General features: G+C 43.5%; 1 protein-coding gene across 2 annotated transcripts in view; it reads right to left on the bottom strand.

The window, feature by feature from the left end:
- Window positions 1-6,712: 6,712 nt before the first annotated feature.
- The window catches only part of LOC144753138 (Golgi integral membrane protein 4-like), a 55,374-nt gene continuing 38,622 nt past the window's right edge, over window positions 6,713-23,464 (bottom strand). The window contains exons 4-6 of one of the 2 annotated variants that reach the window (XM_078640916.1): window positions 20,461-20,514; window positions 17,247-17,397; window positions 6,713-7,224 (exon numbers count right to left, since the gene is read on the bottom strand). In XM_078640916.1, the coding sequence (XP_078497042.1) occupies window positions 7,118-7,224; window positions 17,247-17,397; window positions 20,461-20,514 (312 nt within the window). In that variant the 3' untranslated portion in view covers window positions 6,713-7,117. The remainder of the gene's footprint in view (window positions 7,225-17,246; window positions 17,398-20,460; window positions 20,515-23,464) is intronic. The other variant, XM_078640917.1, reaches the window with a different exon arrangement.

Below are 23,464 nucleotides of genomic sequence, written 5' to 3'. Positions count from 1 at the left end.
AGGTACTGATGCCAATTGGAGTGATAGGGTTTATCTTATTTCTCATATTCGTCTGTTGCAAATGTCGCAAACACACAAAGAAGTACCAAGTGAATGCGAGAGGAGTGAAACGGAGTGCGGATGAGCTTGAATTGGAAGAAATTAATAATCAGATTCACAAAAGGGTGAAAAATTCTCACCCTACCAAAAACGAGAAAGAGAAACTGAATCGCCTATTGGAAGAGATTGAGATGTACAAAGTGTGAGAAAAAAGCTGGCATCTGGTTCCATTATTTTTGTGATGATAGTAAATATCATCAAAGAGGGGATTGATAGAGCAAGGTTTCGCATCGCGACTTGCTCGAGTCATGAACCTCGAATCTGTTGTAACCCCATAAACAAATTGTACGTGTTACTAATCTCTTTTATTTTGATATACATGTATATTAGTGAAGCTTGCCTATGTGTTTTACTAATACGAATAACCCTTGTCTTTAAACATGGACGCTGCTCGAAATTTGATTCTGCGCATGCGTTAGACATAATCACGTGACATGACGCAGTCACAGCTTGGAGGGAAAGGGTGCGCATGCGTAATAGCCATAAAATGGCTGCGCTTTGTAATAACGAGGTGAAGCTTGCACCGCTGCTCTTGTGATTTTGTCTGTTGCACTTACCCTTAATTGCATAGTATAGTTTTATGATGATAAACCTGAAGTGTGAGATCATGACATGTAATACATTCATTCATTTCTATGTTTTAATTTGTTTTCGCTTACTTTTCATGTACCATGGTAAACGGGGGGTCCAACTGGGTCGAGAGCCATCTTGAGGGTCCTTTCTGCGCATGACCGCGCAGCCCAGGCAGCAGTAGCCTTGAGCGGTGGAACTCAGCCAGCTGGCAGTCACAGACAAGATGCTCCTGAGAACGCCACCTCTGACCCAGGAGGATAGAGAAATTGTGTTCCTAACTTGTTACAATGATATTATTCCTATTGTATTCTGCATATTCTCTCATGGGAACCCCAATCTTGCTAGGTGGTCCCTTAGAATGCAAAATAGGACTTGAATAAATCTGTTCTGATTGGTGTGTTAACCCACCCTACCTTAGGACCAATCGAAATTGGGGATTCTGACACTTTGCAACATTTGGGGGTGGTACACTGACCCAAAAGAGTATATCTAGCCTAGGTTTAGCTATAGAATTCGTCCGACTTGTCCGAATAGCTGACCTGTCACTGACCCAACGCACTCAATAGGTGACTGAATATACAGAGCGTTGCGGAGCACTCTGTCCGAATTTGACCATAGACTAAGGTTTTACTAAACCTTAAGTGCTGGCGGAGCACTTTGCTGGGGAGTTCGCTAACCCAATCGGGGTTCCGACTGAAAGCTGCAGAGAGGGTGGAGCGCAGGCGTTGCTTCCGAACTGCGGGTGCTGGTCGTATCCTGGTGGTCCTGTCCTGATCCTAATCTGGGTTTCCTGTCCTGTCCTGGGGTGTCCATTCTGCACCTGCTGTCCCATTGATGACTGCTATTCCTTGGGGTATTTCCTGTCCTTAACTGACCCGTGGCCAGGGTTGGTTTTCACACCAGTCTAGGTAAATATCTTGCCGAAAACTCTAAAACTGCACCTTTCTATTTTCTGTCTTTGCTTCAATAAAGACATACCTTTGCATATGATAATTTTCCATGCTTTTCCGCAACCATTGCATATCATAAAGTTATTTGCATTTAATTTCATAGCGTGTTCCTATGTTACCCTACCTTTTAGAAATCATTTTCTCCATTGCAGTTTGCAATTTCCTGATGTGGTCTATAATTTTCTCTTATAACATTAACTGAAGTACTCTACTAGAGTTATAACGTGTTTCACTTTTCACCCTTACTATAGCTATTTAGGATTCCTAATTTCCCTTTTATATTCATGAAAACTGTTTCCATAGTATAAATTCTGACTATTGACTGTTTTTACTGTAAACATTATGATTTTCCAAAACTGAATTCTAGATAAAATTCTTAAAACTTCCCAGTTGTCCGTGGTCATTTGATGATATATCAAAGTAATTTTATGTTGGGTTTTGTATTCTGCTGCCTTTCCTTTTACAGCTAGCTCCCTGACCCATCGTGGTCATAGGTACCCGTAACGGTGGATGGTAAGTCGGGTACACTGGAAATAATCGAAAGGGACTCATGATTATTGGTAGTGGATTGTAAGGTCATCTGATCAAATGTGTATGATGAATTGGAGTATATGGGCCCGAAAACATAAGTGGTGAAATTATTGGTCGGGTGACCTGCGATCTCTATCAGTTTCACATAAATCTCTCTCAACCATCAGTAGATACCCCATTCATCTGCAACAGGGGAAAGGCCAGCACAAGAAGCATAATGTGCAAAAGTTGTGACTTGTGCGGTTGCACAGAAATATAACAGAATGGAAAAAAGCTTTTTTAGACAACATCAGCCTTGTGGCAAACACTTCCCCAAATGTGGCTTAAGTCTTCCTCCCCATAGCAGCTATTCGCCGAGAGCAAACTTCGGAAAGAGAACATCTCCCAATTAGCTGACTTACAACCTTAGTTGGTTTGTGTCACACTGTTGCCCTCTTTTTTTTTTAGGTATGCACATGAAGGGGGAGTAGAAAGGGATTTTAGTGCAGATAAATTACAAGCAAGGTCCGACACTGGTCTGAGGGAGGCCTCATCTACAGTGGGTCACAGCCACCTTTTAGCTTGATACTAGCAACTGGGCTGGCACCTGCTTACTGGCCACTATGAGGCTAATTCTATTTGAAAACCGCCTAAACCCAAAGGTATCCAGGGGCAGGCACAAAGTCCAGCTCCGTGTAAGCAAAACTAGAAGAGAATAGTTTTTAGGCATTTTCTAAACTTCTCTGTACACATGGCAGTCCTTAGAAAAACCAAACCCCACACCATTATAGTGCCCTTAGTCAAAGAAAGCGAAGACCATGAATATTATAGGGCTTCAGGGCCCGAGTAATGAATAGTTGGTTCCTAGAAAACCATCAGAGGCGTTAGCAAAGCCACAGCACAGACTGCCACCCATCTTTACACGCACAGTTAATAGATTAGTCCAACTGAGTAATTTAAATCTCTTGGACTATTAAGTCCGATAAGAAGTCTAAAGAGCTGGGAGGACAACTATGGTATGAGAGATTTGATGCTACTACTTTAACAGTTAAAAGTATCTGAAAATCCTCTTTTTACCTGGTGCTGTTTGCATGTTTCTACGGACTCCAGCTTTCGTAATCTAAGGATCTGACACAAACGTTGTGAGAGCTCTCGCTTCAGAATGTGTGTAAATCTTGCCTCTGCTGAGAGACCAGACGCACCCCCATAAGAGGACACTGCAGATGTCACTGTCTTTTCAACATTGGGCAAGATATCTATTGGCCAACCGGATAATCACCATGCCTGAATGACTTGTGACTAAAACTTTAAGCTTTACATCATCTCCCTGGTGGCCGACTGTTCAGATGTGACACACATAATAGGTGTATTTGTAGGGCGCTCATTCACTCCAGAGGAGGTCTCCAAGTGCTACTGAGAGTAAAGGAATATTTGTTACCCAACTCACTGGTACTCATTTTATCAAACTTGGAAGGATGAATGGCTGAGATGAAGGGCTGGGATTTCTTCTTGACAAGGTCCTGTAGAGGATTTATTTGTCTAATGAGTGGCAAGCCTTGGCCCATAGTTCAGAGCTGACTGGTAGTGTTCCTCAAAAATAAATAAAGCATTTCTAGCTTTTGCCTTGAGTAAACCTTTAACTGAATTTGTTCATTCATTTGTTCTGCCAGGCTGAAAAGCAAATGTGCTGCTAGACAACATGGCTAAAAGACATTCACAATAACAAGGCTAATAGCTCAGGCATTGCAGCGACCTATTAGCGTTGCCGATGCTTGTTGGTTCTGTTGTCACCCAAGACCTTTTGTATTTCCATTCAAGATTTCGTAAGGAATACATAGATAAGCATTCGTACACACAGGGACTTTCAGTCAGCCGTCCTCATTCATTGGTCTGTTTTATTATCAATCACATTTTGCTTCTGCCCACCACAGCTTACAACAGACCAATGGGTCAGCACACTTCAACCATTGGCTCCCCTCACTTTGAATGACAGCATTTTTTCCTGTGTACAATGTGCACATCTGCAACAAAAGTAGCCTACGTCAGTGCCATGTACTAGAGAACCAAAGTGTCAAAGAAATTATTTTACCCTTTTAGGTTTTTATTTCCTTTTTTTTGTTGATGTATAAATCTATACTCGGTAAAAATTCTCACCATAAAAGAATACATTTTATACAATTATACATTACTTTTTGTTAAAAAAAGAAAAAAAAAAAAAAAAAAGAAGTAAAAAACATTGGGTAAAACCTAGCAACGATAAAATTCCCTTATTAAAAAGTGAAGGCTGCACATTATACAGTACATTGGATGATTATTATGAGGGCCCAACCAAAACATCCTTATCAGTACACTATTGCGTGATGATTAGAATGACTTCAAAAGCCACACCAATCATCAACATAACGTCCTGTCAATAGGGGCCTGCTAGCTATTTGGCGGGGAAGACTGTTGCTTCATCCTCCTAATACGAGTCAACCATGCACTACTCAGATATTTAGCCACCCCGCATACCATGGCAGGGGAAGACAGGTCAGTGGAGAGAACTCGTAGGGCCATTCTATGGCACCTTAAACCCAACCCCATGCATACTGGTTTCAACCAAACCTTCCTGGCAACTTTATAAGCGGGGCAGGCAAAAAGTAAATGCGCCACGGACTCCTTTGGAGCCGCACACCCGGGGCAGGGGCGCGGAGGACCACCAACATTAGTCCACCGAGGTGAACTCGTGCACCGGAAGGGTCCCATACCTGAGTTTTAAATAAAGGGCTCTATCCAGAGGCTTGGCTATGAGGTCGAGGAAGGGTTCCAACTTCCTAGACCATTTAAACTCTAAGAACCGCTCTGTGAGTAAACCCCCAACCCCACTGCGTATTGCCTCTGCCTGAACCCAGTCCCAATATAACTTCTTAATCACCGGTTTGGGGGGTGGCATTTGACTCGCCCACACATCCCTCAGGCCCAATTGCACCACCAACTGCCTCACGTTGCTCAACCACCCGATCTAGTTTCCGATGTCGAGCAAAATTAGTTCATCCAGCACAGCAGCATAGTTGGCGAGCTCCCTGGTCCTTCGCAACCGAACCCAAAACAATAAAGGGCGCAGCCGCACTAGATCTTTAAAGGATCGCCTGCCCAGATCCAGCCGCAAAGGAATAAGCGGGGTAGAAACAGGGAGAGCCACCAAGTCCCTCAGAAACTTGTTTTCCGCTGCAACTAGCTCTGAAACATTTTCAAACCCCCACAGCTCAGAGCCCTATAGTGCGGCCGGGAAAATCTGGCCCGCATAGATTGCCATGACCGGTGCCACAGGTTTACTCATTGACTCCCGATGCTCTCTCAAGGTCACCCCTGACACTCTTTTATGGCTGAGTAACATTTTAGCTAGGTGGTCCTTCCAATTCATCCGACTATTTACCCGCACCCCCAAATAGTCGAATGAATCTACCAACTCCAAGGGTGCCCCATTGAGCGTAAAATTATTTCTAAATCTTTTGGAGGGTGAAAGAGCCATGAGCTTAGTTTTCGAGGTGTTAATGGTAAGTCCTCTATCTGTGCAAAAGGTGTTGAATCGGTTCAGAAGCTTTTGGAGTCCCACCGGGGATTTAGAGATCAGTATGGTGTCGTCCGCGAAGATTAGAGTGGGGATTCTTTCCCCCGCCAGGGATGGTGCATCCGCCTCTTCCTCTCTCAGATGATCCACCACTCCATTCACAAACAGAGAGAAGAGGGTCGGTGCCATGACACATCCCTGGCGTACTCCCCTCCTCACGGGCACCCTATCTGTCAGCTGTCCCTGGGTGCCCTCATCCATTTTAATCTTTACTTCACAGGGAACCGGTAGCCTCACAGACATCTTAAAACGAGTTTGGTTATAATTTACCACTAGCATGCCACACCAAAATGCACAACGTGTTAGTTTCTTGAAAGAAACGATAAATAGAATACTAAACTATTGCAAATGAAACAATCCTTGGCAGAGCCAGACATACTAGCGTTGCCAACTACACTTCAAAACAAAATTCGAATTGGGAAGAAATAGTTTCAGGCCGAACTTCAGGAAACTGCGCCAAAGTGCACAGAGCGCTTCAGAAAGTGATGTGGAGAGCAAAGGGTTTGTGTTCTTCACGCCAATGCGCATGGAAGGTCGCCAAGGTAAGAATACATTTCCAGTTTTTGAATCCTTGTTATTCTTTCTTTTTGCTGTTGGCAGGTGAAAAACGCTCTCCATCCTTCTAAAATAAGAACTAGGCTGCCCTACCAAAGCGTGTAGCGCCTGTTATTGTTCCTTGGATCCTAGGGGACTCCAGAGTACTAGGAAACACTTGTGACCAGCATTGCCTGTGTCCTCTACCAGCCTAGAAGCTGGGGTTCTATGGTGCAGCTCGTTGAAATGTCAAGAAGCTCTTCCTGGGATAAGACTCTGCAGCCAGAGAACCCTTAGAACCTAATTTAGAGTTTGAAACTCAGATACAGTTTACACAATCAAAACGTACAATTACAGGACAGTTCAGTCAATGTTAAATCTTTTTTTTAATGAATTTCATTATTATTTACATTAAGATCAAACAGTAATGTGGTAACACACAAGTCACAATACCTGCAACAAGGGGCTTTAGTGTTCATCATTCATATATTAGACTCTCGCTAGTACTTGCAACAAAATATAGTCTCAGGCTCAGAAGACATTAGGCAGAATTTATTTTATCAAATCTTCCACGGATATTTTAACAATCCTTCAAAGAAGGTATAGTCCGAAGTTCCCAGCTGGAAGGTGCCATGTTGGAAGGTGGTCATTTTGGCCATAATGAGACGGAACATCCTGGTATGACCGGTCAGAGCAGGTTTGTATAGAACTAGCCCAACACCTTGGTCAGACCTACAAACTTCAGATCTGGCTGGTATAGGAAACCTTTTTTGCAAAGTCAACAAAGGGCTGCTAGTTTCTGAAGTCCCAAAGAGACACCAGCTTGTGCAGATATGTGCCTTCATCTGCAGGCCACACAGCTTACCTGGGCACTGTGCAGCTTAGAGCGGACCTCTTCATGTGCATTGCGAAGAACCATACTTTCTTCTATTAGTTTCGATATCATATCTGTCAGAGAAGGAGGGAAAAGCAGAGTCAAATTCAACAACTTTGGGAGCAACATGATCTCAAAACGTTCTGGCACCTGAGCAAAGATTGTTATGGGATACCTCAAAACAACTTCCCACATAAGCCCAAACCCTTTCTTCTAAATGTTAACATCCCTCTAAAAAAACTGAATTCAATATTCAATCTGCTCCTTTCTAAGCGCCATCATTGTGAGCAAATAAGAGTAACAAGGTGAAGAAGGATACAATGATTGGTCCTTGGTCACACAATCTGTTAAAGAGGAGGAAGCGGGGGAACTGAAAATGGGTTTGCTCATTTGAAAGCGGATCCATTATGAACTGTCCAGCATCCTCTAAACAGCATCCTCACTCTGGGGATGCAATGTAGTGATGGTCTCTTTGTAAATTGTGGGCCGACTATGCTGAGCCCGAAGCCTGGTCCAGTCTCATAAAGCAGATGTTTAGGTCCACAATTTCATTAGCTTATGTGCTGGAGGAGACATTTGTCCTGTAACAACCCCTGAATATTCAACTAAAGATTGGGCAGCATCCTTAACGTATTTTCAAAGAATCCTTGTTCATGAAATCTGGGAAGCAGCCTCTAGGCCTGTTCATTCACTTTACTGCCTCACTACATAGAGGAGGGCTGTGATTTGTCTGAATTGCACTTTAAATGTAGGACAGTTGCTGCCATAGCAACTCCCCAGAGTGAGTGCTTTCCGGGGATCCAACTGGTGTAGACAATGCTCCTCTGCACAGCACAGTTCTGGAGAAAGAACAATTTCCTAATGCCCATGGAAACACAAGGCAGCCTTTGGAAACCCCCAACCCATGCCTCACAACCAATCTCAATGGGAATATTTAGGGGTTGTCTCTCTCGATGAATATTCTGACGTAGGATGCTCTGGTCTCTGGCTCATTAAAGATCCAAATTTTCCTAATCTTGTCTGCATGTTTTTGAAATAAAGTGCCTTAATAATGATGCAGAAAACACACAGGTCAGGACAATGGCAACCCCTCAGAAGACAGGTGGTACATGATTCTCTCTCGCTAAGTGCATGTGAGGGTTTCCTAATGTCTTTGATAGAGCACCACTGCACCTTCAGCCTTGAGGAGACTGGCCCAGATCAAAGACCTTCTACAGAAATAGGAGTATCTGATACAGGTCATAATTACATGGCTTCATTCCACCATCCCTGCATCCCGTTTAGAATGTCATGCAACAATGACTACAAGTTTTTAAGGTGGAGGACCATGTAGGCGCCCATTCAGGTCTGGTTAAACTACTAGACATACATACATGTTGGAGACACAGGTCTATAGTTTTAGGCATCAGTTAGCCTGAGAAATTGGACATCTTAATGCTGTCTCTTTCAGAGCTATAATCATCCCATTCAACTCCCTCACAATTCTACCAGAATAAGTGGGGCCTTTTGCCTCCTGATATTTTCCAGAACATCAGGAATCAAGGGTAATGCCAGAAATCTACATCTCTGAAAAGAGAGGAGGTAACTTTTGCATTAGTTCACAAATATTGAAAAAGACAAGGAGTAACAGAAGAGGACTAGAAAAGGACTGATCAGTTCTGCCCAGGAACAGATGTGCATTACTCAGTCACAGAGGGCTCTGGACTTGGTGTTTCGCTTCATAATGCATCGTCCAAGCTCCACCTCACACCATATGAGACCTGCGGCATCCACTGTCAGAAAAATGGAGCTAGGAGACACAGTGGAACCCCTTTGGCCAGTTGTCCTGGTGCTACAAACCATTTTAAAGTCTGTTGGCTTTTAAGCGAACCCAGAATCACTGCATCAAAGAGCTGAGAGTGCGGACTCCAGTGTTGGAGGTGTGTCTCACTAAATACAACAGTTTTAGTCTGGCCCAAGGCATGACAACTACTGAAGCAGATAACCGAGCAACACAAAATCCCATCTGTCAATCATTCAATATCGAATGAAAAGAACCAACTGGGCCACTAACAATGTCTTCTTGAACAAGACACCATTCAATGGCTGCAGCAGAGTGCTATTGAAGGAGGTGCAATAGCTGCTGCTGCATCAATCAGTATGGCCAAATCTCTGGAAGGAAAACTAGTTCCATGCCCATCCTGAAGTGAACCCAATGAGTAATAGATAATTGCATGGGTTCATGTGGGGTTTGTCTCTGTGAATCAAAAACCCATGGATTCACCACACATCCCTAAGATTCCGCCTTAAAAGGACAGGTGGCAGTTCCCTGGCCTACATGGCTGCGGTGGCTAGGAACACACTCCCATTTGACTTACGCAGTTTGCAAGATCCCAAGCAATTTAGAGACTCAAAACTTTTCTCTTTAACTATCTTTCTCTCCTTTTTGCTGAATTTTTACTCTGCTCTTCCTCTCTAGGGCTCAGTCCGGGACACTCATTGATTAGCTGTGCACGCTACAAACCTCAATATCTTAGTATAACACATCGCAAACCTCAGTTGTAAATGTTTGCGTCCATGCAATGGTGTCTGAATATGCTATACAGTTGTCTAGGTGTGGTTGGGCTTCAATTCCCCTGACATGAAGGAGCCACATCAGAAGTGCCACAACGTTTGATTCGAATGTCTAGATATCCATGGATGCTAAAATGCAGAAATATTTGGTAATCATTTCTTGTGAGCATATGTACAGAGACATCCTCTAAGTCTAGGGGAAATCAAAATTCTCCCTCCCTCCGCAACCCCCCCCCCAAAAAAAAACCATCAATTTAAGTTGCTTTAAAGTCTCCATCTTGAAATACAGTCTGCACAATCAGGTGGACCTTTTTGAGGTCGAGGAGCACAAAGAATCACCCTAGTGCCTTCCGGGCCAGAATCACTCATGAGCAAACATTCTTTCTGCTGGTTTAAAGCAATGTCAATCATTTTCAGAAGATCCTGGGTCTTCTATTTGGTTGCACCTGTTTGACAATGTACACTACAGAGCAGCCCTTTCCATTTTGTCCCTGTGGCACATCTGAAAATTATTCCACTTACACAACCATTTTCTCTGAAGCATACTCAGTGGGGGTTTCTGAGGGGGCAAAGCAATATATTTCATAACGGAGTTTGGTAAATTTCTATTTCTTTACTGATTCTTGAGCAGATCTGAAATATTGTGGCTAATTGGTTTTCCTTCATTTAGATGTGTTTTTTGGATGGGGAACAGCTGTTAGTTTAAAATAAATATTCATGAGAATGTCTGTTATTCGAAAAGCACTGTATCGAAAGGTCACATTTAGGTAGATAAAGATGATTTCCCAGGAAGGCGGTGAGACTCCATCTGCTTTTTATATGCCCTCCAACTTCAAGTCTAATCAGGCTAATGGAGGATACACTTTAAAGGACAGCATCTGCTTACTCCAAATGACTGAGTTTGGACATGAACTAGAATACTGTATCTTATCCAAATCCCTCTACTTATACATTTATTCTTGTGACAGGATGCTTGAAATATGTTGAAAAGGAGGCTCAAATTATATTTTAAGTTGCCATGACTGCTGTTACTTTGACGTTCATGAGCTGAATTGAGGATCTTTCCATGACAATAATATGAGTAAAGCAGGCACTACTGGCATATCTTTCTTCCTAATGTATTTCCTCATTGGACAAGGGGGTCCAACTCTTTTTCCTCCTTTTGTGGGTATCATACACTGGAGAAAACCTGGATAAAGAGAAGAGGTCATTGAATTGGGAAAAAGTGGAAAAGATCTGTAAATGCTTATTTTTCCAATTTGGCCTTTTTTTGGGCCACCTAGAATTTAGGAAGGAATCATTCATGAGGCTTTAAGCTGTTCCTTTTAAATGGCTGCAGAAAAGTTGTTTCAGTTTCCTCTCCCTCATCTTATGAAGTATTCAAGTCTCTCTTGTATTTCTCTCCATGATCCATCATCTCCCAAAAACACAAACCAAGAGAAGATTCCTAGAACTGCTAGTTTTTATATGTTCAGGAGAAAACAACAATTAGTGTCCAGCTAGATTTAGACTGTTGTCCTAATGTTGTACTTTGAGCATGCATTAAGAAATATATAGCTTTCCTAGTTAGTGACTGTACTTTAAGACTACTAGCGGAAAGGACATAGTGTGTAAAGTGAATTCTGTAGTGGCCACTGCACATTGGTTGTCTTGAGACAACCCTAAGATATCAAGGCCACCAGATTATCTCTTTGTCTCCTTTGCAAGAGAGAGAAAGGAAAATCTTGGGAACGTGCCAAAGCAGCTGCAGAATACACTTCTTCCAAATATACTGGGAGTGATTGCTAGTGCTCTACACTTTTTGCCATCTCAGGCCAGCACTTGACTAGTAAGTCCAATTAAGTCTGGAAAACTCAGTTGAACAGCATTCTATTGCTTTTCAGTGCACAGTGTAATGCCATGAAACACAACACCTAACTCAGCAAATTGTGATCAAAGTGCTCCTAGACAGATTCTACCACGCACACCATTGCACCATGGGCTTCATATTATCATCACATTACTTAAACTTCCGAGGTACCTAGCCATAGTCGATGATGAAGAGCCATAGGCGCAAAACGCTTTGAGCACGCAATGAGTGTACTTACAAAATCAGCTTTAAAACATCAATTGAACCAAGCACTGTTACAATAACTTAACTACAGTTCTGAGCATTAATAACGAGTAGTTCTTTTTAGAACAACTCTGTACATCTTCAGAGGTTCAATGACATGTTTGATCGGACAAAAGAAACAGGATTATCTCTTTTTAATGCCACTGCCATGGAAGAGGGGTCCCTTAACAGGGCATATTCACAATATTAAAAAGGCTGCGTGGTATAATAGGCAAGTGGGGAGCCAGTTGTGTTGTGTTGCTCTCTCCGTTATGAATCGAAAGGGGTGAGGCGGAAGAGAAAGAAAGATCAGGTAATGAGGGTTGGAAAAGCAGACTATTTTCTATGCATGATGTTGATGAATGGCTATCTGCATGCAGGAGCGTACCCCCATGCTTCAAATAGCCTGGTTAGGGTGCCTTCAGAGACCCAGATTGGATGATGCTCACTTTATCCGACACATTGTGAACATGTGATTTTGCAAAAGTTTGTGGAGGTAACCAGTGTTTGTTTACAATGAAGACAAGTAGAAAGAGCTAAAACACAGATGTCAAGCTGAATAAATTTTTTCTCCAGTGATGCTAATAAGGAGGAATGTGAACACATGCAGTATGGAACGTGTCCTACAATCCTCAATACTGCTGCCAGACAAGACATTACCTCTAGAACGTTAAAGACCAACCTGCCCCCGTCTGCATGTCTACATTGTCCTGATGAGCTAAGAACGGACCAGTAGGCAGTGACGTGAAGCAATGGCGATTGGTTATTGATTAAAGAGCCTGATAAGTGCAACAATACTAATAAAAACAATAAGTGTTCAAGAGACTTAAAACATACTTTAAGACAGAGGAGGAGAATTACCAAACATGGCCGGATAGTTTAGGACTACCATAAACCCATCAGACTAATCTCAAACACTTTCTCCCCAGCAAAACGACAAAAAGATTAACTAATACAAGTTTAACACTGTATTGAATCAAAAGCCATCTTAGAATAAGCACAACTAAGAGTCACACCTGAGCAACAAACAAAAAAGCATATGTGTCTCTCTCTGAGAAGACCTCTTTTAAAGACACCCTGGCAGGGGTAGAGGCTTAATGCTTATGGACATTTAACACAGTCAACCATTGCATAGTCACAAACACACTACAAAACATAGACAACAATGGGTTAGCTCTAAAATGTATCTCCAACTTCCTTTACAACAGAACTTAACTAGCCTGTGGGCTACCTTTCTACTGAAAAATAAAATCGAGTACAGATGCAAGGTTCCACTGGGTCCCTTCTATTTTTCAACATAAGATTGATAACTTTGGCCACTCTAGTCAAATGCCTCAACCTCATTTTCGAAACTATGCAGAAGGTACTCACATTATGATAAAATCTACAGCAATCCCAGAGAAAACTCCAACAGCCTCAGCACTTGAAACTAAACCCCCTAAGACAAAAACAAATTACGTTTTACAAAAAGCGGCGGCCGGCATAAATCGGAAGTAGGGGGCAGGAGGGGGGAGGGGGGTTTTGATGGGGGGTGTTAAAAAAGGAAAAAGAAAAAAATCTACCTTCTCATCGCTTCCTCTCCACGTCTCACTTCCGTAGTCCCTCGCCCGGTCTGAACAGGAAGCACAACCAGGCTCACAGTCAGCCAATCACAGTGCTCACACGCTGACTCGGAGCCTGAGCATGTTCTCCAAGCAGGCTGTAAGGCATGACTGTGTGGCCGGCCCAAGAGGGTCGGCCTAACAATCATGCGCACTTAGGAGGGTGCTACCACTCCTCCCCTGCTCTGTGAGGAGAACAGCCCCGTAAAGCTGCCAGAAGCAGGACAAAATAAAACTATATAATGAGAGTTATCATTTTATTTTCCCTTTCTTTCACTGCTAAAAAGCAGTGAGGCGACGCTCCTCTGCCTTAGCAGAAGAGCAGCCACTGTATTCAAAGCTCTAAAAGTCAGCGTACCTTTCATGAGGCTGCTTACAGACGAAACCCTGTCCTGGCTCCCAAATACAGTAAAAATCCAAGTTGTCCACATGCTTTCAGAACTCATCCGCATAGCTGACGCCAACTCTACAAGCTGCATTTCCTCCACCTCAAAAGACACCACTACATTCATGAATAGACTATAAAAATGGCACTACTTGCATACCACATTTTCACACTTCAACAGAAGCAACCTACACCAGCAACCCTACTCCTACATGTCAAGAAAATATGTCGCCCAGAAACTATGCTCCAACCATTAACCACCATTAGCCACCGTATGAAAAAAGAATCACATTTAAAGCTTTACATGCAATACAATAATGGCCACGGTTTCCTATACACACAAACTAACTGAATACCTGAAAGTTTGAATAGTAAAATGCACAGAAGTCACACTCAAATGATCTAACTTCAGGTAATCATTAACAGAAGGTACATCAGTCTCAGCAACAACCCCCTTCCCGTAACATCAAGAAAATGTCAGACTACCTCGCCATAAGTAAACTACTGACAACACTGCTATTCAAACACAAATATCTAGACCAAACAAAGAATAATTGCCTACCTCCAACTTACACCAGCACCTACACAAAATTTCTGCTGGAAACACACCACCCAAGACCAACAAAAGCACCACAGAGACAACCACTTGTACACGCACTATACAATCTCACACTAACATGATCACTACATCTCTTCAGACAGTAGCAACCAGGCAGATCCACACTACAACAACGCCTACAAACAGTTCAATTTCTCCTTTTCCACAGGCCGAAAGTTCTACAAGTGCAACTACTCACTGGCACTCACAAGGCAACTGCATTCGGAAAATACACTGATAAATATACCCTTACCAATACCACTCAGACAACCACATACCCCACCACATGTTTACATGCGCCACCACCAGACCACTGAGAATGTCAATAAGACATCCATACAATGACATCCAGAGGCACCGGGTCTGAAAGATACACACTTAAAACGGCGACACAGTCACACACATGAACATGGAGACTAATGCAGCCCTGTCACAAACATCAACATCTGGAAAAAGAGACATAGGCACTGAGAAAAGTGACATGGACGCCCAGTCATTAAGCTATTAGGGTATGAATACATAACACAGAAACTAGGGCTCAATACATCTTCCTTCACCAAATGGCACTGTTCATTTCTGCATGACTTAACCAGCACAGAGCTAGAGACTAATCTGGAAGCACACTCAAGTCACGCTTTACAAAATACATACATGAACTGAACACCAATGGGGATATGAGGCAATAGAATAACGGCAGAAGGGGGTCATACATAAATTGCTAGTTTGCATGAAAAGAGATACTATTTCTATATAATAAAGAACTAAATTAAGGAAAGGGACTTTGAAATATCAGTTTCTTTCCTGACTGCCCCTCTCCAATCGTTTAATGGGAGCATGAAAAGTACTCCAAGAAGGGTCATTAACCCCTTCACCAATTTGTGCTGTTTATGAACAGAAAAGAAAACAATATTTCTAACATCCACCCTCTATTTAAATTGGTCTCATCTGCTCTTGTGATACCGGTTAGAGGCACAGACCTTATCCAGAACATAGTGATTTTCCCTTCATATGGGTTAAGAGGGAGGAAAGTGTACCATGTCCAGAGCCCAGCACCAAATTAGAGGTTGCTGGAGGTCGGAACCAGCACTAATTCTTTACGGGTCAGGGAGAAAGATGCATGAGGGGGTAGATGGAATAATGTCAACAAAGGAAGAAAGATGAGATGAAAAGGAACCTGCAAAAATTAAAGAGAAAGGAAAGGTAGGGTAGTAACCGTACAACTAGGCGACTGAGGTAATCGGTTGCCCCATGGTGGGCTACAAAGAAAATCTTAACAAATTAAGCACTGTCCTAGACCTCAGCACCTACTACCTGCTGGTGGAAGTCAGGCAAGTGGAAATGCAGAAAACATATTTTGCCTTTTTATGAATGCGTGTAGTTTTCCATATTTGAAGTGAAGGAGCACAAATGTATATTGTCAAAAAATGTACTAGTGGTGTGTAGGTATTTAGGGGACATGAGATATTGTCTCCTAGCTAATCAGAAGCATATAGAGATATTAGAGAGGACACCTCACCTACTAAAAATCGTTCCATCCTTTATCCTTGGTGCCCTCTCCACACCTAGGTTGGTAATTACCACCGAGATGAACTCGCCTGTCTACATATCAGTGAAAGGTTGGTAGACAATATTTCATGTCCACTCAAAAGCTACGTATCATTAGTGTATGTTTGTGATTACCAGGGAAGATTGTATGATGTGAGCTTTCTTCACAGCCCCAATTGTGTGTTTCAAAATGTATATTTGTTCTCACTTCAGAAGATGCTTTTGTTACCAGTAAAGGAAGAAACATTTTCATGTGACCATCCTTCAGATACTCGGGGGCAATTACCTCTAATGGTCTTTATTTGGCTTGGAACTATTAAAACATGCATTTACGCAATCCATTTTAATTGAAACTATAGGCTGCATTTGGGACTTAGGTTGTACAATTGCCATGCGGAATGCACTTGTCCCAGTGTAACTGCTTGTCCTTGTAACTCACTTCACGCCTTATGCAGGTAGCGCTAAATTACTGTATTATGACAAGCATAAATCCACCTTCTCTCTCAGAACACAGCTACCTCTCCAATCACTCGTCGACTGAATCTTTCTCACACACAAGTCTCTCCACGACCTGGGCCCCAAGTACCTCAACGACCGCCTGACCTTCTACACGCCCACCCGCCAGCTACGGTCCACCAGCCTCGCCCTCGCAGCCGTACCACGCATCCGAAGAGCCACCGCTGGAGGAAGATCCTTCTCTTACCTGGCTGCCAAGACTTGGAACTCCCTCCCCATCCACCTTCGGCTGACCCAGGACCATCTCGCCTTCAGGAAACAACTCAAGACCTGGCTGTTCGAGCAGTAGCATACCCCTCCCCCCAAGCGCCTTGAGACCCTCCCGGGTGAGTAGTGCGCTATACAAATGGCATGATTGATTGATTGATTCGTCCAGATAGAGAACTCCACTGCCTTCTCTCTAGGTTCGTGTCATATAAATAAAATAAATATACATACACCTGAGTGAGTGGAAGGCTCTAGGGGGGGTGCAATATGCATAAACATCCCACATAGAGTGTCAATAGAGATTTAAAATGTTCTAGTACCAAATTACCACTCAAAAACAAGTACAGTGAACCTACAAAGGGAAATGCAAGTACAAAAATAAAAAAACTCATACGATATGGAGTTCCATCTGAGATTCCTTTTAATAAACTAGCTTCCCTCTTTCACTATCAGAGTGTCAATATTTGGATCCACTACTCACTTAGTTACGGATGCCTCACAATTATGAGCGTGTGAGTATATGTTTTAGGATCAGGGGAGCACATGGCTGCTTAGCCCAAGTTCAAGTCTGAGCAAGTCGGCTACCTCCCTGTACTCACTCAGCAGCATCTCCATGTGCTTCTCATGCTCCCGCTTCAGCTGGGCATATTTCTGGTTGTGGCTCTCCAACATTCGGCGGTTTTCCAGCTTTAGAGAGTTATACAGCACCAGCAAGTCCTGGAGCTTCTTCTTCGCTTCTTCATGCTGGTTCTGAACATGAGAGAAAGTGGAGGTTAAGGCGCGGGTGTGCGACTGCCCAATTATCCATGATTCACTAAGGGTAAAAAAGTCTGTGATATGGGAGTCTCTAATTTACTTATGTGTGTAACTTATGTAGATGTCGTTTTTTGCTCATGTGACACTTGTCTTTGTTCCTAAAGGTTTGTGAGAGGAATGGTAAGCAAAACTGCATGCAAGTGTGGTGAAAACACTCCCAGTTCTGGCTGTAATGGACAAATTCCTAGGCCATACGGAGAACAACCACTCAATAGTAGTCAACATGACATCTCTCAACAATGGGTGAAGGATCTTTGCGCCTACCTCATTCTGTCTCTACCTCATTTATAGCCTTAACAACTTCTTGGTCCCAACAGCAGCACCCAAGGTCGCTGCAGGGTCAATGACCATGAGCCGGTGGTCAACAGGATCACTGGCTTATCGACCTTGGAAGGGTGGCCCTATGTAACCCGGATTTTTGATGCTGTGGTACCTGTCCATGGCCAGTATTAAAGGTATGGGGATCATACACATGGAAAAAGCAACAATGATATGCAGGCACTTGGAGTTAACTCCATGCGACTCAGAGACATTCATATTTTGATTCTGATAACAAACCATTCCATTGGGAATTTTATTATGGAAAACAAAAAAAAATGTTAGCCAAGCTGCTGAGACAAGGCAGCTTGGCTGAAATAGACACTTTTGTTGTAGGTGCCCCAACCGAGTTAGCAAAAGCACATCAGGATAACATTCTCCATCTGTGCAGCAGGGAACTTTAAACATAGTCGGCGGGCTGCTACAGTGCCTCAGTGTACGGTCAACCGAGGCCCTTATCCTGCATGTAGTCAAGAGAGTCAAGGAATTATCCCTCCATAGACTTACTTTCTTCTATTTAGACTGTCATTATATTCAAGCGTTTCCTAGCAACCCTAAGTTTGCAGATTGGCATACAATGCTTTAACGGATATTAATAGGTTCTTTTAGACAACCTAAAAATAATTAACTGAATTCATAACACTTTTTGCTGTACAGTCTTGGATTCATCTTCAAGTGTTAGTTATTTTGTCACTCTGTATGCTGCGTCGTAACACTCTCTCACCACCTCAGGCAGGAGCTCAGACGTGTTACTGTAGATGAGGCAGGGTTGCTTAGAAACCTTACCTACCCGATTAAAACCCTCATCACTAATGGCTCGTAAATTACGATAGGCCCAGGAAATGAAATTCCAAGTTTTGTATTTTTACTAGAAGATTTAGTTGCTGGAAGGAGCCTAAATATCTGTGGACTGGGGAAACATGTGCAAATCAGCAAGAAACACAGCCCCCCCTCCCCCCCTCATGTTATGCCCCAAAAATGTCCACCCTCCATTATTTTCTTACCCCTCGTATCTACCAAGATCCCTAGTAATGGTAATCGTACTCGAGGTTTTTGACTTGAAAAAGTGCCCGGATACAGAGTGTTAATCTACTGACTTGCTGATTTGAACTCTTTATAATATTCATAATAGCAGGATGGAGCTATGGCAGAATTAACATTTCACTTCATGCATAGTTTCAACATGTAATAAAGGTGATTGTGCATTACTTAGATGAGTGCATTAAACAACCACAGTAGCACGCCATTGTGAGAGTATTTGTTTAAGGCGTTGGAATACAAAGTAATTTAGGAAAGTTAGTGCGTTGGCTGTCACCCACGTAGTGAAAAGTCTGGGAAATCAGCCAATGTTTTGGCATTTATCTTTCCAAAAGACATGTGCAAAAGTATTCTCCAGTACAAAGAACTATGAATGATTCTGGATGTGGTCCAATTGTTTGTCATTCAGGAGTGAGGGGCAATACAGGAAGGGAATGAATGATAGGTCAGTCCTTCTGGTGTGAACTGGTCTGAGACCAGAGGTCAAATTTAACAGGTCTCCATCGGTCTGAGATGAAAATATATATTTGTAGATCCATCCAATTGGCGTAATAAGATCAGCCTTATTGAAATCCAGGTGTGGTAACATTAAAGGCAATCACGTGCAGGTAGGTGTTGTCGGAAGGAGTGGTCTTCAAGCGCTTTATAAGGCCATATTTTTTAAACTAAAGGCGAGAGCTCGGAGGACTGAATGCGATGCTACCGATGCTTCTGGACTGATGCCAAGGCCAGCATCTGTCCATAGCCGCCATCTTTTTAGCTCATGTGAGTGGAACATCTCAAGGAATAGGAATAGGAACCATAGGGCATCTCAAGGGATCGATCAAGCCAATTTCATGAGATATTAAAAACCTGGGATTTTGGTCTGTAATGTCAAACCAGTCCACCTGCAATTTCCAAGGTACCTGCAGGTGTAATTGTGTATGTGTTGAATAGAATGTTTGGTTTGAAAAACCTTGTGCAACATTACTGACACGTGACTAAGAATTAGATCAAAGTCTAGTTAGAAAAGAGCTACAATGTATTATGATAAAACCAACTATTGAGTGGTTCTTGAATCTAATGACAAATGTTTCACTTTTTTCATTTTATTATGCCCACTAACGGGTACCATTTCTGCCACGTCTCTTGTTAGGATATGAGGTTACAGATATTGTCTAGAACTCTCAGACACGGGTAACTAAAAACAATATATAAAAAAAATATATACATTTTTGTCTTACTCTGACAGATAAAATATCCCGATCAAACATGAATGTGTAATTCATATATATGCATCGTCGATCATATGTCTGTGAGTTTTACTTTTTACATTGTGAAAATAGCGGTCAATGTCTGACTTTCGTCTTGGGCTAAGAAGCATAGCCGTGGTGTGCCCTCTTACCTAATATGGTTATTCGTGGTCTTGGGTAATAACATGTCCACCCCCTTGCACTAGCCCATCCGTGGTCGAACACATACACAGGGTCATTAAAATGTGAGTGATATCAAGATATACGCCACCAATCAATGGATGCCCAAGCCACCCTCCCCTCTGTTCTGCTGCCTCAATTAGGAGGTCTGCCTCCGAGTGCCAAATTCACATGCTTTAGTATAAGCATCACCTAGGCTTCACCTGAGCACTTGTCTTATGTTGCATACCTTCAGGATCATGTGCCGAGAGGGGAGGGCGACGTAGCGGTTAATGGCGTCTTCCTGCAAGACAAAGCAGAGGTGTCGTATGTAGAGCAAAACAAAACCAAACAGATGAGCCTTGCTCAGAAATGGAGCGAAGGTTTGTGTAAGTATTTGTATACGTTCAAGCATATTTTAACAAGTATGGGATGACAAGATGGATGAAGGTTAGAGGTGAACCTCGCCACTGGGTCAAACCATCATTGCAGGTCACTTTCTACAAAATCAAAATCTAAAGTCTTAGAACCCAACACCCTTCTATTCTGGCTGGGGGGCGGGGGGTGGTCATGTCCTAGAACGGAGCTTATCACACCCAGTAATTATAGGGTGCAGTGCCGTATAAAGTGTACCCAGTCACTTGCAGTCGAGACCCAAGGCCCTTCTTGTTAGCGGAACACCAGAATCCTACTGTTATTGACATCCTCCCAATCTGCAACTCTGAATCTATCGCCCAAAACCCCATTGCATGCCCAGTCTAACTGAGAGACCTTGCTCTGAGCCACTTCTAAGTTAGAGGTCTGTGCCACTCCTGTCTGGATGGGGATCCCACTCTGAAACCCTCTCAATTTCAGAGGAAAAGGTCTGGAGACATTCCTAACGTGAAAGAATCGGATTAATACCCAGAAAATATAATGGGGGGGTTAAATGTTCGACCTTCCTTCTTAGAGGCGCTTTGATTTGGACTGATGCTGTATCAGGTCAATAGGCTTAGATCATGAGCGCAGTCTATACTAAGGCACTTTGTCTCCCACAACTTTCTAGGATTCAGGACCCGGTGTGACAGCCTTCTTGCCCCAAGGCCTCCTCCTCAAGACCCTCCTAGGCACAAGGTCTATGACTGCTTTCCTTGACTGAACGGCCCTATTTCAGAGACTCTTCCAGTCTGAGTACATCTAGGTTTGTCACTTTACTAGTTTCAGGGCACTGGTTTTGACTGTGACCCTCTCCGAGTCTGCGAGGCTCTGACAGTATCCGTGATGGTTGTATGACTCAATAACTACTGCCTGAACCACGACTGCCTGAACCACGACCTCCTAAATCACGAAAGTTTTAACAACGATCTATTCGTTACTACTACTTTTTTTTTTAGAACGACTTCTTGAACAACGAAATTCCTTTAATTAGTCTTTTTTTTGGGGGGGGAAACCCCCCACACCCCTCAAAAATCCCTTTATAACGTGTTGCAAGATTTGAAAGTGTTTACACGTCATATTTAATACAAATGTAAAACAACTCATTTTAAAAATTATACTTATTAAAATAATTTTAAGTATTAATAAAAATATTCATTTAAATTAATGACCTACCTTTGACGGCAGCCAGGGTGCATACGAAACAATACTAATGTTAACTTTTTTTCTTAACCTATTGCGGGAGACATTTTGTGATTGGGCATAGATGAGTGACGTATCACTCCAACAAAGCCCAATCGTAGTGAGCGTAAGGTGATGGTAGGCGGAAGACAGCGGAGAGAAGTGATGTGGCCGTCAAGTCGTGGTTCCGGCCGTCGTGGTTCCGGCATTCGATGTTGAGCAGTCTTCGTTGTTCTCTCCTCGTTGTTCAGGTGAGTCGTTGCTCAAGCATCGTGGTTTAGGATGTTTCCCATCCGTGATACCCTCCTGGCATGTGGGGCTCATACACTGTGGGGCTCTGATACGGACTGTGACATGCTCGAAGACTGCGGGATCTGTTGCCAACTACAATACTCTTCCTAGTCTTGGGGTCTCCGACACAGAGTATGATACTATGAAGAAGGGCTTTTAAAATGGATTGTGATACCTACAAGTCTGCAGGACTCGGATACCAAGGACCCCATCACCGCCAAAGCCAACCTCCATGAAGGAATGAAGGCCGTCGCCGACTGGATGAAGACCAGCCATCTGAAGCTGAACTCGGACAAGACGGAGGTCCTCATCTTCGGCTCCAACCCTTCAGCCTGGAATGACTCCTGGTGGCCGACGGCACTGGGGGCAGCCCCGACACCCACCGACCACGCACGCAACCTGGGAATCATCCTCAACTCAATGCTCTCAATGACCAAGCAAGTCAACGCCGTCTCCTCCTCCTGCTTCAACACCCTCCGCATGATCCGCAAGATCTACAGATGGATCCCGACAAATACAAGAAAGACAGTCACCCAGGCCCTAGTCAGCAGCAGACTCGACTACGGAAACGCCCACTACGTCGGAGCCACAACCAAGCTCATCAAACGACTACAACGCATCCAAAACGCCTCAGCACGACTGATCCTCAATGTACCACACCATGGCCACATCACCCCCACCTGAGAAACCTGCACTGGCTCCCCGTCAACAAGAGGATATCCTTCAAGCTCCTCACCCACGCACACAAGGCACTCCACAAGACCGGCCCAGCCTACCTCAACAGACAGCTCTCCTATTTCCCCAACGACCAGCTACGCTCCGCCGACCTCTCACTCGCCACCATCCCGCGCATCCGATTGGAGATCCTTCTCCCACCTCGCCGAGGCTCTGATACTGATGATGATACCTTCCTAGTCTCTGAGGCTGTGACAGAGACTGGTACCCTACTAGTCTGTTGGATCTGATAGTGACTGTGAACCCTTAGTAGAAGGTGGGGTTCTGAAGCTGAAGTGATATCTTCCTAGCCCGTGGGTCTCCGACGAGGACTGCAATACTTTTTATCAGTTGAGCGACTCGGATATTGAAGGTGGTACCCTCCTTGCTGGAGGGGCTCTGATACAGACTGAGACACCCTCGTAGTACGAGAGGCTCTGATACAGACTAGGATACCCCCTGGAGTGTAGTGCTCTTGATGAGGATAGTGGTACCCTCCTGGTCTGCAGGGCTCTCAGACTGACTGGGACTCAGCCTTAGTTCAGAGGTGCAGACTCTGACTGTGATACCCTCCAGGGCTGTGAACTCTGATACTGACTGTAATACCCTCCTTGTCTATCGACTCTTATACTGACTGTGCTGCCCTCCTAAGT

Source organism: Lissotriton helveticus, chromosome 5_1 (assembly GCF_964261635.1).
Source record: "Lissotriton helveticus chromosome 5_1, aLisHel1.1, whole genome shotgun sequence".
NCBI classification, from domain to species: domain Eukaryota; kingdom Metazoa; phylum Chordata; class Amphibia; order Caudata; family Salamandridae; genus Lissotriton; species Lissotriton helveticus.
Note: the sequence above shows the minus strand (reverse complement) of the source record. Positions and strands in the feature narration are given on the sequence as shown.